Below are 21,540 nucleotides of genomic sequence, written 5' to 3'. Positions count from 1 at the left end.
CCAAGGCACTCCTGCTTGATTTTCAAAGGCAGCCCCTCTCCTTCCAGTTGAAGGAGGAAAACCCACTCTGTTCCTTTCTGCCAGCATCCTGACCGCGGGGCCTGCTTCTTTGCCCCCTCCTTTGCACTGTCCACATCTATGACAAGGGATCTAAAAAGGGAATAAATCCAAATTACAGCCTCCAGTGGTGTGACTGGAAACCCACTCTTGTCCCTAACCCCTTCTTGTGAGGAAAGAGAGACAACTTCCAGATCCCCTTCACACACAGACAGGGTCCCCTGGCTGCTCCTGCGCATCCCTGGGTACCTTTGGCCTGGCTGTCAAGACTGCAGCCCCTAGCTCCGTTGGGCCTCCTGCACAGCTGCTCCTGACTCCTCCTCCCTTTCCCAGCAGCCTCTGGGTGTGAGAGTATGCACGTGTATGAACATGCCTCTCTGAGTCTCCTGTGCTCCCTCTCTCCTCACCACTAACTCCTCTTCTAACCCGTCCACCAGCCCCCGACGAGCAGTCCATTTGGAACGTCACGGTGCTCCCCAACAGTAAATGGGCCAACATCACCTGGAAGCACAATTTCAGGCCTGGAACTGACTTTGTGGTTGAGTACATCGACAGTAAGCATTGCTATGTGGGGTGGGGGCGGCGGCCGTGGTAGTGGCGGGGAGTGGTAGACGCCCATTAAGGAGATCCTGTTGAACTCCCCCAGGCTTAGAAGCCTTTTAGCCTGGCTTCATTGTGGTCTCATGAAATCGATCCCTGCCTGAGATAGGAGAGGTCGAAGGAGACTTGAACAGGAAAGGGACTTCCGAAGCCATTAGCAAAGGCCTTGAATTACATGTGTTGTGGCGGATCTGTGGACTGTGACCTGCGTCCACTCTTGCCCAGAATGAGGATTCTGAGTATCCAAAAAGTGAGCCAGGTCTCGTTTCTGGGTTGATCCCCTGGCCGAGACTCTGAGGGTCCCGATGACTTCGCTGCATGGGCCAAGGCACAGACCTGAGCTCTCCATTCACAGACTAGTGGAAAGCAGCAGTCACGGACACAGACCAGACAGCCAGTGGTTCAAGGTGAGCCAGGCACTTTATCAGAGCTTGGGATTGGACTGCAGATTGCGTTCCAAAGATCTGCCTTCTCTGGGCAAGGGCCCCTGGTTCTGCAGGGTGAAGCCCACACCTCTCTAGCATGTGCTAGAAGCCGTGAAGCCAATAAGCCAGTCAGAAAACCCAACTCCCTCCTGCCAAGAACTCTTAGGACATGAAAACCTGCTGCTAGGTTCTGAGATCGGAGGAGGACTTCAGATCCTCAGGGTCTGGAGTCTCTATTTAGGTCCGGATGTTTTCAGCTTCCTGCCACTGTCATTTCCTCCCACAACCCCGAGACATAGACACTCTGTCTGACATGTGAATTTGCAATGTGGCAAACAGTTCGAGACGAAACCAAGAGTGAAGTGGAAGCCAAGGATCCTGTCTCACCTCCGTGTGAGATACTAACCACGTGACATACTAACCATCTTGCTGGCTCTCCCAGAAAGCTCTCATGTAGAAAGTCAGTCACTTCCACGGCAGCTGACATGCTCCAAGGCTGAGGCAGCCAATCTTGATATGCTTAGTGCTAAGACTGTGGTGAGGAAGGGAGACTTGAGGGGGAGACGTCATGTAAGAGCTCGAAGTGCATGCTGGGCGTCGGGGAGCTGCCTGTTCTGTGTGGAGGACTGGACCGGGGAGCTTCAGCCCCCTTTCCACACCTCTCTGCTTTTGACAGATGAACAGGGACCTAAACACTCTCTCCAGCTCCTGGTGCCTGGTTGTAAGCTGACCTAGGTTTCTGTTCCCCAGGCAACCATACGAAAAAAACTATCCCTGTTAAGGCCCAGGCCCAGCCTATACAGCTGACAGACCTCTATCCCGGGATGACGTACACGTTGCGGGTGTATTCCCGGGACAACGAGGGCATCAGCAGTAGCGTCATCACCTTTATGACCAGTACAGGTGAGAGGGCATCTGGCCTTGCCATCCCCCGCAAGCATGGGCATCTCAGCCTCATTCCCAGCTTCCTGCTTGTCTCTTCTTGGAAACAGGTCTCATCTCCACCCCATTCCTTGCCTTGCATGGCGTGCCTCTGGCCTGCAGGAAGTAGTCACAAGGTGTGCATGCCCCAGTGGAGAGCAAGCCGGGCTCTGAGCCAGGGGGGCTGAGTGGGGAATCAGGAAACAAAAGACTGAATAATGAGGACAGGGAAGGCTTGGTCCCCACCATGTCCAACAAAAGGGCTTAGTGCATGCACAAACGTGGTCAGTGTGTGTGGACCCTAGGGTGGGGAGGTATGCTGGAGAGTCGTGCACTCTGCCCCACTGTTTGGGAGCTTGCTCTCTCCAGGTAGAATGAGGGGAGGGGAGAATCCCAGGGTCTTAAATTCAGAAATCTCCTGAGCAACCAAATCTGGGACCAGTGTGTATGTTGCTGCCTTCCGACATCAGTGTTCCGTTTTTGTTTAATTTTACTTCAAGTTTGTCCTGCCTAAAAGTAAGTGAGTTTTGGCTATTGCTTTTTTGTTTGTTTGTTTGTTTTTTAATCAGGTCAGAGACAGGACCACAATCTGGCTCTGTAGCAGTTTTAGGCTGGATAAGAAGCATCTTCATTATAGCAAATGGCTAGGCTACCTAGGGCTCGGGAGGGACCAGGCTTAGAAATTTCTCTGCTGGTGGGGTTAGCTGGGAATCTGCAATCCACAGAGGCCCTTGCTTGTCTGTGGGTGTGGGTTTGTGTGTATCTTTCATATCAGAGACACAGCCAAGCTGAAGCCCTGGGGCGAAAGGGGAGGTGTGGGAAGGGATTAAGCGAGAAAGGGATCAGCCTTTGCCTCTAGGGATGGCCTAGTCAGATGCGGGTTATTAGACACACAGGATGGGGTGGGGGACCCCACAATGATTTATGTGAATTTCTGAATGTTGACTTGAATATTCATTACTATTCCCTCGCCCAGACACATGAGGCCGATGCCGGTAGCTTGTATCCAGGGAGTCACTGTCCATCTGCACCCCCGACTCACCCTACCTCTTCTAGCCTGGTCTCTCCTGGCGTGTCTTCCCTGGTGTGCCTCTACCAGTCCCACACGTTTCCAGCCCACAGAATCTGAGCGTGCAGCTCCTTGCTGAAGATGAGCCAGGTGCGCTCAGGCAGGATGTCTGAGTGAGCAGCCAGGCCATCTTGTTATGTAGGAAGCCAAGCGTCTGGACAGCTGACCCAGCCGAACAGGAAGCTGGACTCTGACCTGGTTGGAGATCCCAAGCTCTTGGATGTGTTTGATTTTGTTTCTTTATAAACTTGAGTCTAGCTCATGGGCAAGACGCAAAGATGAGGCCTGAGGGTAGAATTCCATCCTACAGACCCCGGGGAGTCCAGCACGGCCTATTTCGAGAGCTTTGCCCCTCTAGTCCTGTAGATAAGGGCTGGAGAGAAAGCCAGAGAGAAAAGGACCATACTCTTCCTTTGGGTTTGGCCTACTCTGTTTCAAGTATTAAGCATGTAGTATTGGTGGGGGGGGATTGATAATGGCTGATACTTGGCTCTGAGTGTTGTCATCGATACCCATTTTTCTTTCTCTGTGCTGGATCTGGAGAAACCCTGCCTGCTTGCCTACCTTAAGAACCACAGAAGCAGGTAGCATTCACAGGTCTTCCCAAACCCCTTCTCGGGCAAGCTGGAGCATCCAGGCTCCGTACCCTGTCTCTAAGTACAGGTTATTCGCTTCCTCCTAGGCCGGCTAGAAACTACTGTGTGCAAACCCCATGAGGAAAGGGAAATATTTTCATCTCTGAAGTGTATGTGTGTGACTGTAAACACATGTCAAAAGTTTCCTGTAGGTGGACTCCAGAGGCAAGCCCACACACACCCCCAGATCTCTGTGTTTCATCCAAGTAAAGCTTTCTGAACGTCTCTGGGCCCTGACCACAGGTCATTTAGTCAACCACAGACCATCACTTTAGTCTGTAGATGACATGCTGTGGTGGTTCAGGAAGGAAGGAGAAGGGACTTCTGGGAACGCTAACAGGATTTCTAACCCTCGCCAGAAGGATCCCATTGGGAACTTAATCACCTCCTTATTAAAGCTTCTGAAGCTAGAACCTGAGGGGCCACAAATATGTGATCTGAGACTCTAACGGGCCCATCCATGCTTCACTGCTGGGATGCAGAGGCTGGCATGCATTGGAAGCAGGCAGCAGGCAGAGCGGACATCATGGAGGCCAGAGAGACTGCAGGATGAGACAGGTTGTATGGAGAAAGGTGACATGGCGCTTGAGGGAGAGCAGCCACGTTGTGTGTGCAGCAAAGTCATCACTGTTTTGTTCATCCATTTAGAGAATGACTCGCAGTGATGAGCCTGTTGTGTATGGCCAAGCCAGATTCCTCCAGCTAGACATGGGAGTTGAATGAACTGTCAGGTTAGCAAATGAATTTCCCATGTTTCAAAACTAGGTTGGAGGTTGCATGAACTCTTCCAGGGAGAAGTAAAATTAACACCTGCCCCAAATTGGAATTGGCACCAAAGTCCATAGATTGACTCGTTCATGCTATGTTTAAATGAGTTTATTAGCCGTCATTGGCAGAGTGGTGGACGACTATGGACAGATGCGTTTTCCCCAAGTTGCCAACTGCCCCTCTTACCAAGCCTAGTACTTGATAGGACTCTGAGTCTCCAGCAGGATTGATGCAGTGTGGTTTCAGTGCACTAGCCAGGGTCAGGGCGGTAGGGTGACTACAGGCTCAGACATACGGCACAGACCGAGAAAGCTATGTTTCTGCGTACTCTATCCTGGTCTCAGAAAACACTGCCCAGCCATGGGAAGGCTGGCTTATTTTGCGAAGTGTGGTATATAGAGTAGTTAGGTGGAAGCTTGCTGCAAGGCAAAGTTACTCTGGCTATGACTGGGAAGAGTAGTCTTGCTTCAGGTGTGGCTTAGAAGGCTTGAATGTGAAAGCTTCCAGTCCAGGGCAAGAGGCATTTGGGCCTGTGCTTGTCAGGCCCAAGGTGGAAGAAGAGCAGCCCCCGTCACTTCCGGTTGGAGGTGGGGAGTATAAATGGTGTCTCTGAAGGTTGACAGTGTTAGCATCTCAATGCCAGTTTAGCAGATCAATTGAGTGTGGCATTGGGGTAGCAACTCCAGAGCCTCGCTAAAATGACTCCCTCTCGGTCCAAGCTGGGATCATTCTAATGTTCTACTGTTTTCTGTTCTTGAGACACCAACTTACTTTGTAGTAAGGTGTAGTCAGTTGACCCCACTTGGTTTTGTGTCTGAAGTTCGCGAGAATTTTCATTTTTTACATTTTCAATCAAGTCGGAAGCTACATTTCAACTTCGCCTGGTACTGTCAGGGGTGGAGCGCTCCTTTGCTCTGTAAACCGCCCCCGTAACCACTTTCCCCAGGCACCGTGACCTTCTTTCTGAAGAGAGAGGGCATGTCGTGGAGATGGCTGCCAGAGTATCAGAACAAACACAGGGTAGATGGGGGTGCAAGCGGGTGGTTGCAGAGATGCAAACCAACCTCTCTGCAAACTATGGGTGCCACTGTCCAAACACAAGTGAAGTAATCCCCCCACCTACTGCCTAGGCATGGTACGTAGACAGGAGGACCCATGTGGCCACTGGCTGGTATGGGGAAAACTGAGAGTGGGCTCCCAGATTATCTTTCTTACAGCAGGATTCAGTGGATGTGTTCATCTGCAAGTGGTCACCGGTCCCTTGTTAAGTGATCGCATTATGCTGGGTACTGGGAGGTTCAAGACGCCCTGTTCTCAAGACTGGAGCAGCACAATTGGAAACCAGGACCCAGGAGACAGAACAATTAAATGTTAATTTGTGTGGACGAGGGAGAGTGAGAGCATAGTCCAGAGAAGGTGTAAATTGGAGTGACCAGAGAGGCCTGGAGGGGAGAGAATGTGAGAGGTGCTCAGAAGAGAGGGGCACGGTCTAGAGTCGTAGGTAGGGTGGGGACAAGGCAGGAAGAAGGCCAGACAGGCTTGAATTCCGTGTGGCAGGAAAGAAGAGAGGCATTCTCTGGATAACATGGGAGTGGTCATGCTAACGCCATCGCACCCATGGGTGCTGCACGTTGTATATCAGAGTTATTTTGGAGGGACTGAAAACAGTCCTTAGATGTGGAACAGGCATGGAAATTCAGGCCAGGAGGTTAGGGAAGAGTGTTGGACTCACAGCTGTGGAGTTGGCTGTGGGTACAAGAAATGATTAAAACGAGTGCCAACTAGAAGTCAAGACTTGCCTGAGGTCAGAGTCAGGGTGCAGTGGTAGGTGTGGGAGCGGTCAGCTCACTTTGAAACAGTAGCTGAGACATGGCCGTTAGAGCAGTTGAAGTCAGCTTCCTGTGAGTGGGGAGCAGACTTGGCAGGACCTAGAGGCCCTGAGAGATGATGGGTCCAACTAATCAGAACAGGACATGGGCCATCTCAGAAGGTCTGACCGGTCCTCCAGGGTTGTGTTTTAAGACACAGAAAGAAGAGAGAAAAGAGGAAGAAATTGAACCTGCTGGGAGTCCAGGGGTCCTTACAGGAACAAAGGACCAAGGTGTTGCATCCCAATGAAACTCTGGAGGGGGAGAAAGGGGAAGGGAAGACCTTTGAGACATAAGGAGGGGACAGCTGCAGAGGCCATGCAGGTTCGGGATTTCCAGGTCCAGGAAAGGATGCCGGGGAGGGGTGGGCAGTGTAGAGGGCAAGGAGGGAGGTTAACAGGACTACTGGACCCTGAGCAGCAAAGTCCAGCAAAACGATGAGGTGAAGTTGTGATGGGGTGGGTCTGTGTGTTCTTCTAGTTCTGGGGCAAGAGCTAAACAGTGAAGTCGTTGCTGAGAGACTTACTGATCTTTCTCAGTAGAAAGAGCGGCCGGTGCAGAGGTCCAGAGGCAGGAACGCAAGTAAGTGGCTGAGGGGTTGGAATATGGAGAGGGACGCGGAGCTCCAGGTGATAGGGTCAGCTCTCTGTCAGAGCCTGATTGGACGAGGAATGTTGGGTGTCCTCTCAGAGCAATTAGGAGTTTTGGAAGAGTTGAAGCAAGGGAGTATTTTAACACCTTGTGTGGTCTGGGGCTGCTGCGTGGGGAACAGCAGACAGGAGCGGGAACGGAAACAGCTGGGCCTTTTCTCCACAGCATCTACAGATCAAGGTGATAACAGCCGCAGGTCTTGTGGGCTCAGCTACTTTGCAGCTAGGACTGAGGCCCCACCGAGGGCCTGCTCCTCACTCCTTAAAGGTGTTCGTGGAGAGAGCCTTCTTGGTACGATGTGTTTGGCTTGGCCCTGAGAAGACTGTAAGACAGTGTCTGTATCCTACACAGGCAAAGGGTAAAATGTACCCAGGAGCTAGGGCACAGGGTGTCACAGGTCCAGTGTGTCTCCTAGGAGGAGGCATGGTGCTGTGACTCACTCCATGGGCTGCCTAATGCTCCCAAGCCTGCTCTGGGCTCCCTGGGTATGTCACATTCCTTGGATCCTTCCTTTCTTGAGTCTCAGGTCCCCTGAAAGGCTGTGTTTCAGGAACTATCCCCTTTGGCCTCTAGTCTACAGAAAGAAGGGTGAGTGGGTACTCAGCACAATCTCCCACAAACCCAAATCCCCAGGCCCTGGACATCATGGACACCATCAAAGGACTCTTGGGCTCCTGCCCTTCCATACACCTGTATTCCCTTAAGACCACAAAGGGATCTGTGAGATGATCTCCACAGAAAAGAAGGCAGGTTGGCTTGTCACAGCCCACCAGGAGCAGTTCCCTGGGAGGTGACCTGAAGTCGCAGACCCAACCTCCCTGCCTGCCTGACCTGGGCACCTGGGCCTGAATTATCTGCCTGCTGTCAGGGAGCACACAGTCCAGCCTGGGGAGACTTGAAAAGGCACAGGGCCCCCTGAACCTCCATCTGGCTCAGGAGCCGCTGCCAAAGCCTGGTGGACGAAGAGGCTGTGCCCGCCCGCAGGGTGTCCTCCAGCAGGGTTAAGCAGCGTGGCCATGCTCAGCCCCCTGACAGGTACCACGCAGGCCCATTCGCCAGAACTGTGCTGCCCCGCGCCATCACCCAGCCTCCCCGGGCTGTGGTCAGCGCGTGCAATCTCATGCAATGCCGTGCCTTCTCTTTAGCAAACGTCTCCATCCTACAGGGCCTGCTCTGCCTTCTGCTTCTCCGCTCCCTGCACCCCTTTTCTTTGCCTCTTTTCGTTCCTTAACCGTTTTCTTTCGTCCCTTGAGCAGGGCAGCTAGGTGGTAGCAATAGGCTCTAGGACAAACCTGCCCGGTAGCTGTCTGTGTGCCTCCCCCACCTTCCTCCTCACCCACTCCCCAAGCAGTGGCTCACGGTTTGCTTCCCACCCTCCCCGCCAGCTTACACCAATAACCAGGCAGACATCGCCACCCAGGGCTGGTTCATCGGGCTCATGTGTGCCATCGCCCTTCTGGTGCTGATCCTGCTCATCGTCTGCTTCATCAAGAGGAGCCGCGGTGGCAAGTACCCAGGTGAGATGAGGGGCAGGTGGTCAGGCCCTCCCTCCTGTGGGTCACCAGGCCCCCCACCAGATCCAGGTCTCTGGGCTCTACTCTCCCAGGCTGGTGGCACATTTGGCTTATTTCTTAGAAGCTGCCAGCAAACAACTGAGTTGATTGTATTTGCCCCGGGTGAATGGACGCTGCAGCCTAGGCTGCTCCAGGGAGGCATGGAAGGAACCCTGGCTCCTACTGAGGTGGCCTGCCTTCCCTTGACTCATCTCCTATCTGCTCGGCAAAGTGGCTTTCTTCACTCTGAGAGTCGTTAAGACTTAAGACGCCTTGTCAGGGCAGAGATAGGGAAGTGAGGTGGCCATGTTGGAAACGGAGAGTAGGGGGCTAGGCAGAAGCAGCATAATCAAGAGAGAATCCACGTGGTGGGCCACGCCCTGCTGAGGCTTGTCTCACAGTGCCTGTCACCACAGACTTAGCAGCTCTGGGGACAGGCTATGCTATGACACCCTGGCCCTTCCTTAAAGTCCCACAGAAACATGTCTTTTCTATACCTCAAGGGCCTTCAGTGTCAAAAACAAGGACCTCTCCATTCTTGTTTCAGAAAATAATGATTTTTTTTTTCAAATGGGCAAATCTGACTGTGACAGGGTGGGTAAGGTAACAGGAGATGGGTTGACAGATAACCTGAGAGTAGCCACCCTGTTGAAGTGAAGGATGAAACTGCTTCCGCCCTAGAGCCCCAGCACCAAACACATTCCCCAGATGCTCCTTTCTCCTGGGGCGGGCTAACTCAAATGAAGCAGGTAGGAGGAGGAAAGATGGAGTCTCCTTCGTTCGCTGCCCAGTACCCACAGACCCTTGGGTCCTGAAGCTCTGCCGCTGCTAGGTGAGGGAGGGCAGGAATTGAGTTCCTTGTTGGTGAGCAGTGAATTCTTTCACTTCGTTCCACTATATTTAGGCTGTTTTTCTTCTGCAAGAGAGAAAGCCAGAGCTGGATAGAGGTCCAGACATGGGGGGACCTACTGAGTCAGGGGGACCTGGACCCTTGAGGAATTCACCAGATAAACTTAGAGCCTGCCTTTGCCCAGAAAGTGCCCCAGCCCAGACAGTTCTCTCAAGCCAGCCCCCTTCCCCCCGACTTTGGGGTAAGCACCTCATACAGTGAGAAGACAAGCGACCCAGGAACCAGGGCATGGACTCTAGTTTTTAGTCTTCTTGGAACTGCTCATCCTGTGGCCTGTTCTCTCCTCTTAAATGGGTTGGTTGTCCCATTCAGGCATCACAAAGTCCCTCATGGAAGCACCTATGGTATGCCAGGCTCTGTCCCCGATGCTAAGAATACAGGGGGAAAGATAACTGTCTTCAACATTACAACTAGCTCAGAGGGACCCACCACAGCACAGCAGGACAGGCCTTGGATGTCATCATCCCAGAAGCTGAATAGGGAGTGGGAGCCAGCAAGAGGCTCCTAAGAGAGCACTTTCATCCCACAGACATAGGAAGCAGCCTCCTTCTAAGCACTCTGCTCGGAGCTTTGGAGAAACACAGTCCCCCACCCTGAAGGAGAAAGCTAACTTCTGTCACCAGTGAGGAAATATATAAGATAATTCTAATGCAGAGCAAACTGAGAAAGGCCCGAACAAAGGAGCATTTGCCTTTGGCAGAGAAAAGGATGACATCTCTGGTATGTTAGGACAGTTTGATGGAGAAATGGCAGGGAGCTGAGAGGTTTGTCAGCTGGGGTGTAAAGACCTCTTGGGGTGTGAAGGAGGCAGAATCAGCAACTGATTGAGCCTGGGGCATTGATAGTGCTTTGTTAAAAGGAAGCTTGTCATTGACTGTCACTGAGCCCAAGATGGTGTCTGGAGTGCGGTGTATGTGGTGCGAGCACTTGTACCCAGATACCAAAAGAGGGTGTTGGCTGCCCTACTCTGTCATTCTCTGCCTTATTCCTTTGAGACAGGGTCTCTCACTGAGCCTGGAGCTAGGCTAGTCCCAGGAGTCCTGTGTCCAGCCCCACAGCTCCAGAGTTTTAGGCACACACAGCAACACCTGCCTCTTTACATGGGTGCTGTGGACTCAAACTCGGACTCTCAAGCTTGCACAGCAAGTGCTCTTAGCCACTGAGCCATCTCTCCAGCCCCCAAGGTGATGATGTCCTTGGGCTGTGTGTTCAGAAGCACCCTGGAGAATAGAGACATCCTTCTTAATCATCCCATCTGTCTGTCTGTCTTCCCTTCTCTTTACCGACCAGTGAGAGAAAAGAAGGATGTCCCTCTGGGCCCTGAAGACCCCAAAGAAGAAGATGGCTCATTTGACTACAGGTGACTGATCTCCTTACCCCCTGGGTAACTGTCCTTGCTGCTCACAGCAGCCACTGGGCCACGGTGTCCACATCCCTCCAGGCCACAGGACTGATGCTTTTCCCTTGGGGGCAGGCATTTGGCTGGGCGTTTGCACTCCGAGAGGCTGAGAAGCCCTGGTACCCACGACTGGACAGGGTTTCCTATTTGTTTCTTTCCACTTTTTCCGCTCAAAAGGAGCCCTGGGCCCCTTTTCTGTGTAGTAAGCTTGACCATCAGGCCTCCTTCTGGCCAGCACCCCACTCCTAGCCCCCAAGATAATGAATGATCCAATCTGTGAGCTGGTGGCAGAGCTAGGAGGAAGCTGAAGGAGCTCGGGCTGGACTGCCAGGTCGTCCTTCTGTCCGGTGCCCGCACTCCCTCTCGGATCTGAACAGACCTTTCAGTCGAGATTTGCCATGTTGTCACTGGCCCATCTGGATGGCCAGTATATTCGGAGCTCTGGAATGGGTCAGGGTAGATCATGGAATCTCATCCAAGACCATCTGGGCTGGGAGAAAAAATATCAGAAAACAACCCTCCTTCCACACCCTAGCCTTGTTAACTCTGTGCACAGGTCACCCCATCATCCACCCCACTGACCTCCCCTCCTCTCTAAGCCTCTACTACTTGCTCTTCAGGAGCCTGGCAGACAGCACTAGGTCAATGGGTAGGGAGCTGCTGCCTGCCCAGAAGCCAGCTGGCAGCTTATGGCTGCAGCTGTCCATCAGCCTGACATCCCTGTGAGAGCCGCCTCCTCCTCCCCCCTGGCTGTCCTGGGATCACCTGGCAGCGTCTAGCCTCCCTGGGGGCTGAGATCTACCTCTGGCCCTCAGTTAAAAGGCTGTGGGCTTTTTTTTCTCCATGCCCTGGGTGCAGCCCAATGGAGTGGGGGTGAACACGGGACAAGCTGTTTCCACCTTCACCTTTCTGTCCTCTGGGCCAGCCTTGGCTCTGTGGGCTCTGCTCCTAGAACCTGCACTGAATGAGTTCAAGAATCCTACTGGGGAACGGCTAAAATTAGGAAGTCAGGAGAACTAAGTTTCTAAGGGAATGTGCCTGGGAGCAAGCAGTGAGCTCTCCCGCTCTGTTCTTGGCCTTGTTGCTGGATACCCTTCTCATGAGACCTGCCCCTTCCCTGTGTCCGTCCTCTTGGACCTTGCAGCTCTAGGGGGCGGTAGGGTAGACAGGCAGGCAGGTGGCTAACCAGGTACTCTTCTATCCAAGCCTCCTGAGGAAAGTCCCATTCTAGGTCTGGGAAAGCCAACAGCTCTGCTTTCCCTACATGCTGGTTCTGCCAGCAAGGAAAGTTAAGAGTCATGAGCCACACAGGGAAAATCCCCTTCTTCTAGACCAAGGTCCCTTTCCTCTCAGGAGTCCCCACATACTGAAGTCTCTGACTCTGCTGGGCTGTCTCTGCCCAGGCTGCATTTAGCTGAAGTCCCTGGACCCTGTACAGGAATCCCTCAGACCACCTAATGGAGTGTTCATGCTCTGCGGTGGCCTGTGACGGGGGCGGGAAGCCTGACAGGAAGGATCTGACTGTAAAGAGTTTCACTTCCTGCCCAAACTCAACTCAGCCGTGAAGATCCCCTTGCCTCACTCTGCCAGTGTCCTTCTGTGACACTGCCATCAGAGCACACAGATCGGCCACCACAGTAGGTAACATTCACCCAGCGTATGGCCGGAATGGGCCAGTGGTTCTGTGACCTGGCTAAACCCTGGCTAAACTCAAGAGAAGTTGGAACAGCCATGGCCTGTGACTACAGGACATGCCTCTGCTCATGTCAAGGAACCCGCCTCTGCCTTTGCACTTCATCTCAGCCTTGCTTGCCTGGGCAAAGCAATGTTCATGCTTTGGGGCTAGCAAGTAAAAGGGGTGTATGTTCACCCTATGTGCCACTGCAGGGCATGAACGCTGCATTAGGTAGTCTGAGGGGATTCCTGTACAGGGTCCAGGGACTTCAGCTAAATGCACCCCTGGGCAGAGACAGCCCAGCAGAGTCAGAGACTTCAGCATGTGGGACTCTGAAGAGGAAAGGGACCTTGGTCTAGAAGAATGGAACTTTCCTCAGGAGGCTTGAATGGAAGAGTGCCTGGTCTAGCCACCTGCCTGGCAAGCTGGCCCCATCTGTTCATGCTCCACTCCAGCTCCATCTAAGGCCCCTCCCTGGTCACCGTCTACCCGAGGCTGCTGCTAAAACATACTGTTAAATTGACAGTTTAGCGAGGGAAGAGCAGGTGACTAGGAGTGTAGAGGGCGTGGTGTATCTGCTCAGACCACCTGGAACCACTGTGGTTCCTTCTGCAGGCCTCTAGACCTCCACAGCTGGCCCACAGCTGCTTCCTGCCTGGGAGCCTGTGTCACCTGTGAAATGTAGCCAGCAGCACCTGGTCTGTCTGTCAAGCGATCTTCCAGCCAGGAGGAAGGGCACCACACAAGCTTAGAGGAACAGCACCTAGTATCCTAGAGCAGCAGTTCTCAACCCGTGAGTCACAACCATTGGGAAACACATAGTTCCAATGGTCGTAGGAGCCCCCCAACCATTTATGGGGAGCAAGCAGTGAGCCCCCAACCATTATGGGGGCTCCTAAGACCGTTAGAACTATGTGTTTCCTAATGGTTGTGACCCACAGGTTAAAAACCACTGTCCTAGGGGTTGGGGATTTAGCTCAGTGGTAGAGCACTTGTCTAGCAAGTGCAAGGCCCTGGGTTCGGTCCTTAGCTCTGGAAAAAAAAAAAAGAAAGAAAGAAAAACCACTGTCCTAGAGAGTATAGCTGATATATGGGCTGGGCATCTGCCCTTGTAGGCTAATGCTACTATATCTCCAAGACCTGGAACTCTTGTCACCCAGGAAGACCTTGAAGGGGCTAATAGCCTTGCTAGGGCCTTCTCAAATTAGCAGGCCTCACATGCTTCTCTGAGTGTTCCTCCCTCCCACCTCCCCACCTCTTTTACTTGCTAGGCGCAAAGCATTAGCATCTTCTCCAACGTGCCATCTGCCTTGGGGAAGATGCTGGTCCTCTACATGCCTCAGTTTCCCTTTTATAGAGTCTACTGGGCAAGGGCGGGTAGACAGTGGATGATCTCCAAGTCTCATCCTCCTGCACTGTGTGCTTGGTAGGAAGCCAGCTGCCCTATCCCACCCCACCTGCTTTTGGGCAGTGCTGGCCAGTCTGGGCCTGACTCTGACTCTCTCTGTGGCCAGTGATGAGGACAACAAGCCTCTGCAGGGCAGCCAGACGTCTCTGGACGGCACCATCAAGCAGCAGGAGAGTGATGACAGCCTGGTGGACTACGGGGAAGGTGGCGAGGGCCAGTTCAACGAAGACGGCTCCTTCATCGGCCAGTACACAGTCAAAAAGGACAAGGAGGAGACCGAGGGCAATGAGAGCTCCGAGGCCACGTCGCCTGTCAATGCCATCTACTCTCTGGCCTGATGGAGCGTCCCCGGTCACAGCACTGCTTTGCAAGTAGGAGGGGAGAAGGGGGGACACAGCCACCGCAGACCCACCGCCAAGCCACAAGCACCTTCAGGGACAAGGGTACCACATGGGGGTCTGCCGAGCTGTGAGGACCAGCGGCGACCCAGCTATCCACCACCCCCTCCCAGTGATGCCCCAACGCCCTCGGGTGTCACTAGATGGGAAAGCTAGAGCTACGCTCATCGGAGGGAGCCCTAGTTGCTTGCCCTATCTCATGGCCACCCTGAGCGTTCCACCACCATGGCCACCCTTGATCTCAGCACATGCGTATCCATTTCTATTACTTACAATCTTTTCACTGTCTTCATTTTTTTTTTTTTTTTTTTTGCTTTGTGCATCTTCTCCTTCCAACCCATTGTCTCCATTTTCTTTTACTTTTGAAAAAAAAAAAATGTCCCTGGAAAAAGAATAAGTGGGCTCTCCCCCAGGAAACGAAAAGATAGGCAAAAAGGATTGATCCATAACACAACATGCAGAAAATCTGTAGTATTCAAGCTGCCACCGGGCCAGTGTGTTTCCGAAGGATGCCTTTCGCCATATGCCTCCCCCCGCCCCCACCTCCCCGCCCATCTGCCTCGGCCTTGTCCATGCTGGGCTTGGCTCCTTTCTGGAAAATGACAGTGTTTTTTTGGCAGGGAGAGGGTGGGCAGGACTCCTCGCCATGCTCTGGTTTGGTTGGGAGTGGTGTTTACCTCTCGCTCCTCATCTTTACTCTGCCCCTGCTGCCCGAGAGTCTGAGAGTGAGCTGCATAGAAGATGAGGAAGAAGAATAGATCCTGATAAGAAGGATTGTGGTGACTGAGCCCCATGCAGAAAGAAGCGAGAACGTGGTTCCTGGGTAACAGAGCAAACCGCTGGAGAAAAACAAGGGCTGGGTTTGGACCTCTTTTGTCTCTGGCAGTGAAGCCCAGAGTGGAGGAGAGAGGACCACAGTTGCCCACCCAGTCAGGGTCTATGCTGCTACCCTCCAAGAGCTGGATCCCTGTGATACAGGAGCATGGCTGGTGTATCTGGGGGTAACAATGCTGCTCCCCCTCCCATCCTCTCCTTGCTCAATTGTGTCTGACATTGACTTGTGTTTGACATGGTATATGAATGGGGATCTGCTGCCCCCAGACTGAGCCTCTCTGTCCTTTCATTAGGGTACACATACATATCAGGGGACCCTGAGGTGCACCGTACTAATAGTGCTCTGATGCCCCTGCCTGGAAGGACGCAAAGCTCTTCGTATGCCTTATGCAGCGCTGATCTAACCCTGCAGTTCCCAGATCCCTAGCCCTACTCTGCAAGCCTTGATGCCTCCAGTGATGTATGTCTCGGGACCAGGGCAGCCTATGCAAGTGTCCCCCTGGGACCGGAAGCAGCCACTCCACACACGCCCTTACCCCCCACCACCCTAATGGAGACACTCGCAGGCCTGCAGATCTCAGCCTGAAGGTGCTGCCTTCATCCCCCACCTAATCCACTTTTGAAACCAAAGGTACCTTGCCTCGGCGACACAAAGAGATGGGAGATCTTTGAGCCAGAGTGTCGCCCTGTAGCTGCATCTGCAGCTGAGGCAGTTGTGGGAGGGCAAGGTGGACCACGGCGAACGGATCACCTGCCACCGGCATGGCCTCCAACTTGAGCAGTATACTAGTCAGGGGCCTAGGCAGGACCAGGGCTGTGCCCTTCAGAGACTTTCCAAAAGCATCATTTGCCATATGTTTAAGCCACAGAGGTATTAGCAAAGCTTGTATCACTTGATCAGCGTCCGGTTGAAGGTCAAGCCCAGAGGCACACACTCTCTGCAGGTAAGAAACCATATCCCAGAGATGAGCCAATCATGTTTGAACCGGAGAGTGTGCCATGGTCCTTTGGCCCAACCCATGGCCAGCACTGGCTGCCTGGAGGCCTGAGAGATGGCCCTCATGGTGAAAGGGGTCAGGGTAAACAGCAGAAGGCTGAGGATGGGGGTGTGCTCAGAGCCCCCTTCCCCGGCTCTCTTCTAGCACTCTCGAATGCAGCTGGGCATTGCTGCAGGATAGGTCACCATTCCTGGAGGGAAGGTTGGTGAAATGTGCCTGTTAGCTGAAGTGAAGGATCACCCTTTCCAGAAAACACTTTGGATCTGGGCAGAATGGTCAGTTTCTCAGGTCTCCTTCACATGGCACCATCCAGCTAGGGAACTCATGGCACCAACAGCAGGTTTTTAGAGGAAGGGACTCCTAGATGCCACCGTAGCTATCCCTGCCACCGATAGATAGCCTGGAGAGGGCTGCTTTGGTCTTAAGGGTCCAGGGAAGCAGTGAATCCTTAGGCTGTCTTTGTGCCTCATTCCAGAGCTCTGCCGTGTTCGGTACCCTCCTCCTCTGTATATAAAGAGACGGCTATGAACTCTTCTCTCAAGCTGTTGTTTTGTGGGTGCTGATAGCCAACCACCACTGATCACAGCTCTCCTGGCAGGGACAGATCTGGGCTGGGGATGTAAAGTAACCATGGCAGGTGCCCGCAGACCAGGCTTTCCGGCCGGCCATGAGAGGCTGCAAGGTGGAGGAGGCAGCTTCTTCCAGGGAGGGGAGTGGCCACTTTCCACACAGCCCGCCAGACCCTACCCCAACTCAACAGGAGACCAGTATTGCCCCTCCCTACACCTGGATCTCAAGCAGCCATCCCAAAGCGATGCTTAATCCTGCCAGTGTTTTGCCTGTCTGGTGGGGGCCGGGGAAGGCTGCCGGTCATCTTGCAGTGATTCTGGGTGTTTATCCAATGCTCTTTGAGCATCTAGTCTGGGCCAAGGCTTGAGCCCTGAGTACCATGTTAATGAGTGAGGTCAGATGTGGCCCCTGCCCACACAGGGCTGATATTACTGGAAATGAGTAGATGAGTTAGCGGGACTCAGTGTTGGGAGCATGGTGTCCTTGTTTGCTTAGACTACTGATTGCGTCAAGTCAGAAGGGAGAGGCTTCCAAGGGAGAAGAACTTGGTCCATTGGGCCAGTAAATCTGGGCAGGGCGTGGCAGTCAAAATGAGCAGGGGTTAAGCAGCCAGTGTTGTGCTTCTTTAGGGTGTCTGTCTCCCCCATTTGGCCCCTCTTTGAATACTCCTGTTCAGAGGTGGATTCGAGGTACAGGTCAGGATCAGCTGCCCCCCACCCCACCCCACCCCGCCTAGGATATGGTAAACAGGATACATGGGTCTCTGCTTGTGCAGAGACCCAAGCTGACACTAGAGGGAAAACCAGGCCGGCTCCTGCCCTTGCCTATTTCCTTTGCCCCCCAGAGGTCAGGGGAAGAGGGACCACCCCCTCTCAACAAGGTCTGGAATGATCACTGGGCATAGAGTCAGCCGCTGACTCCACTCACCCCACAAAGGGAATAAGAGAGCATGTCCCTGGTTTCCCTGAACACAGCATTGTGAAGGGAATAGAAACATCCATGGGTATTTGTAGAGTTTCCGGACAACCTCCCCACCCACCACACACCTGTGCATACACATGCGCATGCACGGAGCAGTCCTCCACCCTATTGCAGAGCAGTGCTTCCAGGAGGGAACAGTGCAGATCATGACATCATCTTGCAGAATGTGAGACCATATCTGGTTCGCTTGAGATCAGCTACCAAGGCCTGGGGGAGGGGGCACTTTGGGAAAGGAGAGATTCTCCAGGTTGGGCCTTATTTTTGTAATTCCTGTGAACAGAATGTAGAGAAGAGATCTGAAGAAGAGACAAACAGGCCTCCACATTTCCTGGCCCCTCCTGGGGAGCCCCTGGTTAAGCCTGACTCCCCAAGATGATGGGGAAAGAAAGGTTTTCTTGCTATGTGTGAGGCTGTTTCACGGTTGCTCTGTGGAGGTAAAACTTCTTGGTCCCTCCGTGGTCTAGGACTGAGGCCAAGACTCACTTATTGCTCAAATGCCAGCCCAGAGCCCATTCCTCACTTCTGTCACCTTGGGGTGGGGTGTCCTCCAACCAAGTCCAGCAGCCTCTGTCCAGTGCAAGCCGATGGCCAGAACTAGGTCCACCCAGCTGGGTCACAGTGCTCCCTTTTTACTGGAGCAAATGTCCTTAGGTGAATTTCACAAGGTAGCCTAGGAATCCCATGTAGGCAGTCCCCCATTCAAAACAAGACATCTGGAGCCAGTGTCAGGAGCTTCGATGCCCTGGGGGACACAGGTGGGCTGGGCAGAGCTTCCCTGCAGCTCCGTGGCCAAATGCCTTTTAACACTAATGTGCTGATAAGAGCAGTTGCTGCCACAGAGGGAGACGGAAGTGGAGCAGAGCCAAGGCATCTCACTTAGAACAGAGTCGGATTCCTGTGTGAAGGAACCTCAGAGCTGATCTAATTGAAGTGACTCACTGTACAGAAAAGGAAGTGGCAGTGCAGCGGGGGAGAGATGGCCAGTGAGGGTAATATTAGGACTTGAACTTGGGCCTTCTGACTCCGTGTCCAGTGTTCTTTCATCCCACCACAGCTGCCTCAGCAGGTGTTGCTTGAGATCTGTCCTGCTTATCACCCTGCCTCCTCTCTCTACATTATGCTCCCAGAACCTCCCGGTGAACAACAAAAAGGCTTTTTCCTGAGTCCGAGATCAGCCAGTCTGTGATAACCCCGGGTTAACTCAGCCAGGGGCTTCCAGGCTGCCTAGCCCAAGGCCGGAAAGTGGAATGATGAGCCCATAGTTGTTTGTTACTGTGAAACCTGGACTGGGCCCCAGAACGGTGTCTCTTGCTTCATCACACACCAGGCCTTCAGCATACTGTATTCCTCAGAAGTGAGGGCACGGAGGGGGTCTCTGTCTATTCTGCCCTTGACCACAGAGTCTGCAGGTGCTGAAGGGTAGCAGGGCCCAGGCAAGCTTACCACCCTGGGATCTGCCGAGCTGGAGTTCAGCAGATGTAAAGACTTCCATGAAGCAATAAACACAAAAGTCTGGGAGTAGATATCCAGAATTTTGTGCACTCCTGGTTTTTGTTTTTGTTTTTGTTTTTCAAAATTGCTGCAGATCAGATGACCCTGACCTGCTTGCTCTTCTGAGTCTCAAATGTGATGTCCTTGGTCAGTGTTTTCCCTCTGCCCAGCTTCCCAGCTCGTTGCCAACTTCTGAGCTGATGATCAGTCACCTGTCACATGCCGCTATCTGTCCTGGTCCCACCCTCAACCATGCTGGATCCTGGAGGACCTCTTGCCCTACCCCCAACCACGTAGACATCTCTCCCTTCCAACATGGTGTTCCCTGTGTCTCCATCCTGCCCCACATTCCTACACACGAGTTGGTCTAATATTTTTTCCATTGGTTACACTTTAACTCCCCATGGCAAGCTCACTTTAATCCTTCTCACATCATGTCCGTCCCTTCTTGTGAGTGATTGTCATTAACCAACTTCGTCAGCGACAGATGTGTATCTGAGGGTGTCATGCACGACCTTCAGCAGGGACTTCTGGGCCATGGAGGACTGTCTAATACATGGACTTATAAACTGACTGCATGAGCAATGAAAAGGCCAAATTATTCAGATTTTTTTGAATCACTGTAAAAAAAAAACTGATTTCTTTTGTATAGAGAACACTAAACGTATAATAAAAGTTGTTCAAAATGGACCTGAGTCATCTGATTTGTTTCTTTTCTTTGGGAAGAGGGATGTCAAAGGATTAATAACAGCAGTGGATCTAAGGCTTAGGCACAGTGATGCATGTAAATATTCCCAGCCCTCAGGAGGCTGAAGCAAGAGGCCCAAGGATTTGAGCTATACAGTAAGTTCAAGGTCAACCTGGGCTATATAGAAGGAGCCTTCAAACAACAACAAAAAGAGGGACCAAAGGCTTTTCCATAGGCACCCAGCAGCATTCCCTGTTATAGAATTCTGCCGTTCAAATCCCCATCCAGCAGTTAGTCTTTATTTGGAAAACGCATTTGCACCATTTTGTGTTTTAAACATAGAGTGAGACAGGGATGTATATGGTCAAGGAGACGCCTTCTGGTTAGGTGTAGCTGTGTGCACACACCACCTAAAAAGCATCATGCTGGGGAAGCTGGGACAAGGAGAGGAATTGGCAAAGGCTCCCTGACCCCCATCCCCGCACTCTGTGCATGGGGAGACACTAGCACATCCCTGTTTGTCCTCAGCCTGGTGTAAGCAGCTGGCAGGAAGTTCTGCTCTGTAGAAAGAACTGAGAGTTCCCAGGTAGAAATGGGGAACAAAGGCAAAAGGACCCCCACAAAATGTAGACCCACCTCTCTTGAGCAAAGAATCAGCAAGCAACCCTCAACCCCCCAGCTTCCTCGCCTTCCGAGACGCCTCCCAGTGGGTCACTGACTTGAGAGGTCACTGCTTCACTAGATAGCGTGTGACCTTTATTTCCAGGTGGGCTTCCTCTTGAACTGTTAGGTTATTCGCTGGCTTTCCACACGGTATCTCCACCAAACCTTCTTGTCACTCCCAAATTAACAAAATATCTCTGAAATTGATTCCTTATGTCCATTTGCTACTGTCGCACTCTTGGTTCAAGCCAATAGAGTTCTAGGAGAAGGGTTCACAGCACAAACTATGGCCCAAAGCTGTTTGTGACCTCCCTCCCCACCCCCACTTCCGGCCTTGAATACTTGATTCCAGATCCTGACTCTTTCTAGGCCACTCTAAATGCTTTCCTCGTTGCCTTCTAGATCATTCCTCCCAGACTCCTGGAAGGCAGCTGTAGCCATTGTTCTAGATTCTCTCTCTCTCTCTCTCTCTCTCTCTCTCTCTCTCTCTCTCTCTCTCCCCCCGCCCCCCCGTGTGTGTGTGTGTGTGTGTGTGTGTGTGTGTGTGTGTGTGTGTGTGTGTGTGTACAGGGTCTCACTATGCTGGTCTGCAACTCTTGGGCGCAGGCAATCCTCCTGTCTCAGCTTCTAGGATAGCTGAGACTACCTTATGCACTATTTTTATCCAGCTTCACACATCTCTGTGTTCAGGGGTTCAGATCCCCTCACTGTTGCCTCCCTGGCATCTACCTTATGCATCATGGGGTTTGACATGGAGATTGTCTCTTTCTGTGACTAAGCTATGAATATCCTGAGTACAGGAGACTTTGTTTCCTCATCTCTGCTTCTAGAGACCAATGCCTGGCATTGGACTAAATGAATGAGTTGGTTGAATGACTAAGACTGCCTGCCATTCCTTTGAAAGAAGTAGCTGGGCAAACTCAAGTATCTGTTTTCTTCTCTGCCAGTACTGGATAGATAAGTATTGAACGAGCATTG

At 52.5% G+C, this 21,540-nt stretch overlaps 1 protein-coding gene across 19 annotated transcripts in view; it reads left to right on the top strand.

Moving 5' to 3' along the window:
* Nucleotides 1-19,901, top strand: part of Nfasc (neurofascin) — a 176,435-nt gene extending 156,534 nt beyond the window's left edge. For 10 of the 19 annotated variants that reach the window (XM_052736917.1, XM_052736913.1, XM_052736922.1 and 7 more), the window contains 5 exons: nt 495-611; nt 1,833-1,985; nt 8,380-8,511; nt 10,748-10,817; nt 14,046-19,901. In XM_052736917.1, coding sequence (XP_052592877.1) covers nt 495-611; nt 1,833-1,985; nt 8,380-8,511; nt 10,748-10,817; nt 14,046-14,277 — 704 coding nt within the window. In that variant the 3' untranslated portion in view covers nt 14,278-19,901. Of the gene's footprint in view, nt 1-494; nt 612-1,832; nt 1,986-8,379; nt 8,512-10,747; nt 10,818-14,045 lie in introns of those variants that run through there. The other 9 variants (XM_052736929.1, XM_052736930.1, XM_052736928.1 and 6 more) reach the window with 2 other exon arrangements.
* The last annotated feature ends 1,639 nt before the right edge of the window (nt 19,902-21,540 follow it).

The sequence above is a fragment of the Peromyscus californicus genome, unplaced genomic scaffold (genome assembly GCF_007827085.1).
Source record: "Peromyscus californicus insignis strain IS unplaced genomic scaffold, ASM782708v3 Scaffold_14__1_contigs__length_90479793_seg_2, whole genome shotgun sequence".
Classification (NCBI taxonomy): domain Eukaryota; kingdom Metazoa; phylum Chordata; class Mammalia; order Rodentia; family Cricetidae; genus Peromyscus; species Peromyscus californicus.
Note: the sequence above shows the minus strand (reverse complement) of the source record. Positions and strands in the feature narration are given on the sequence as shown.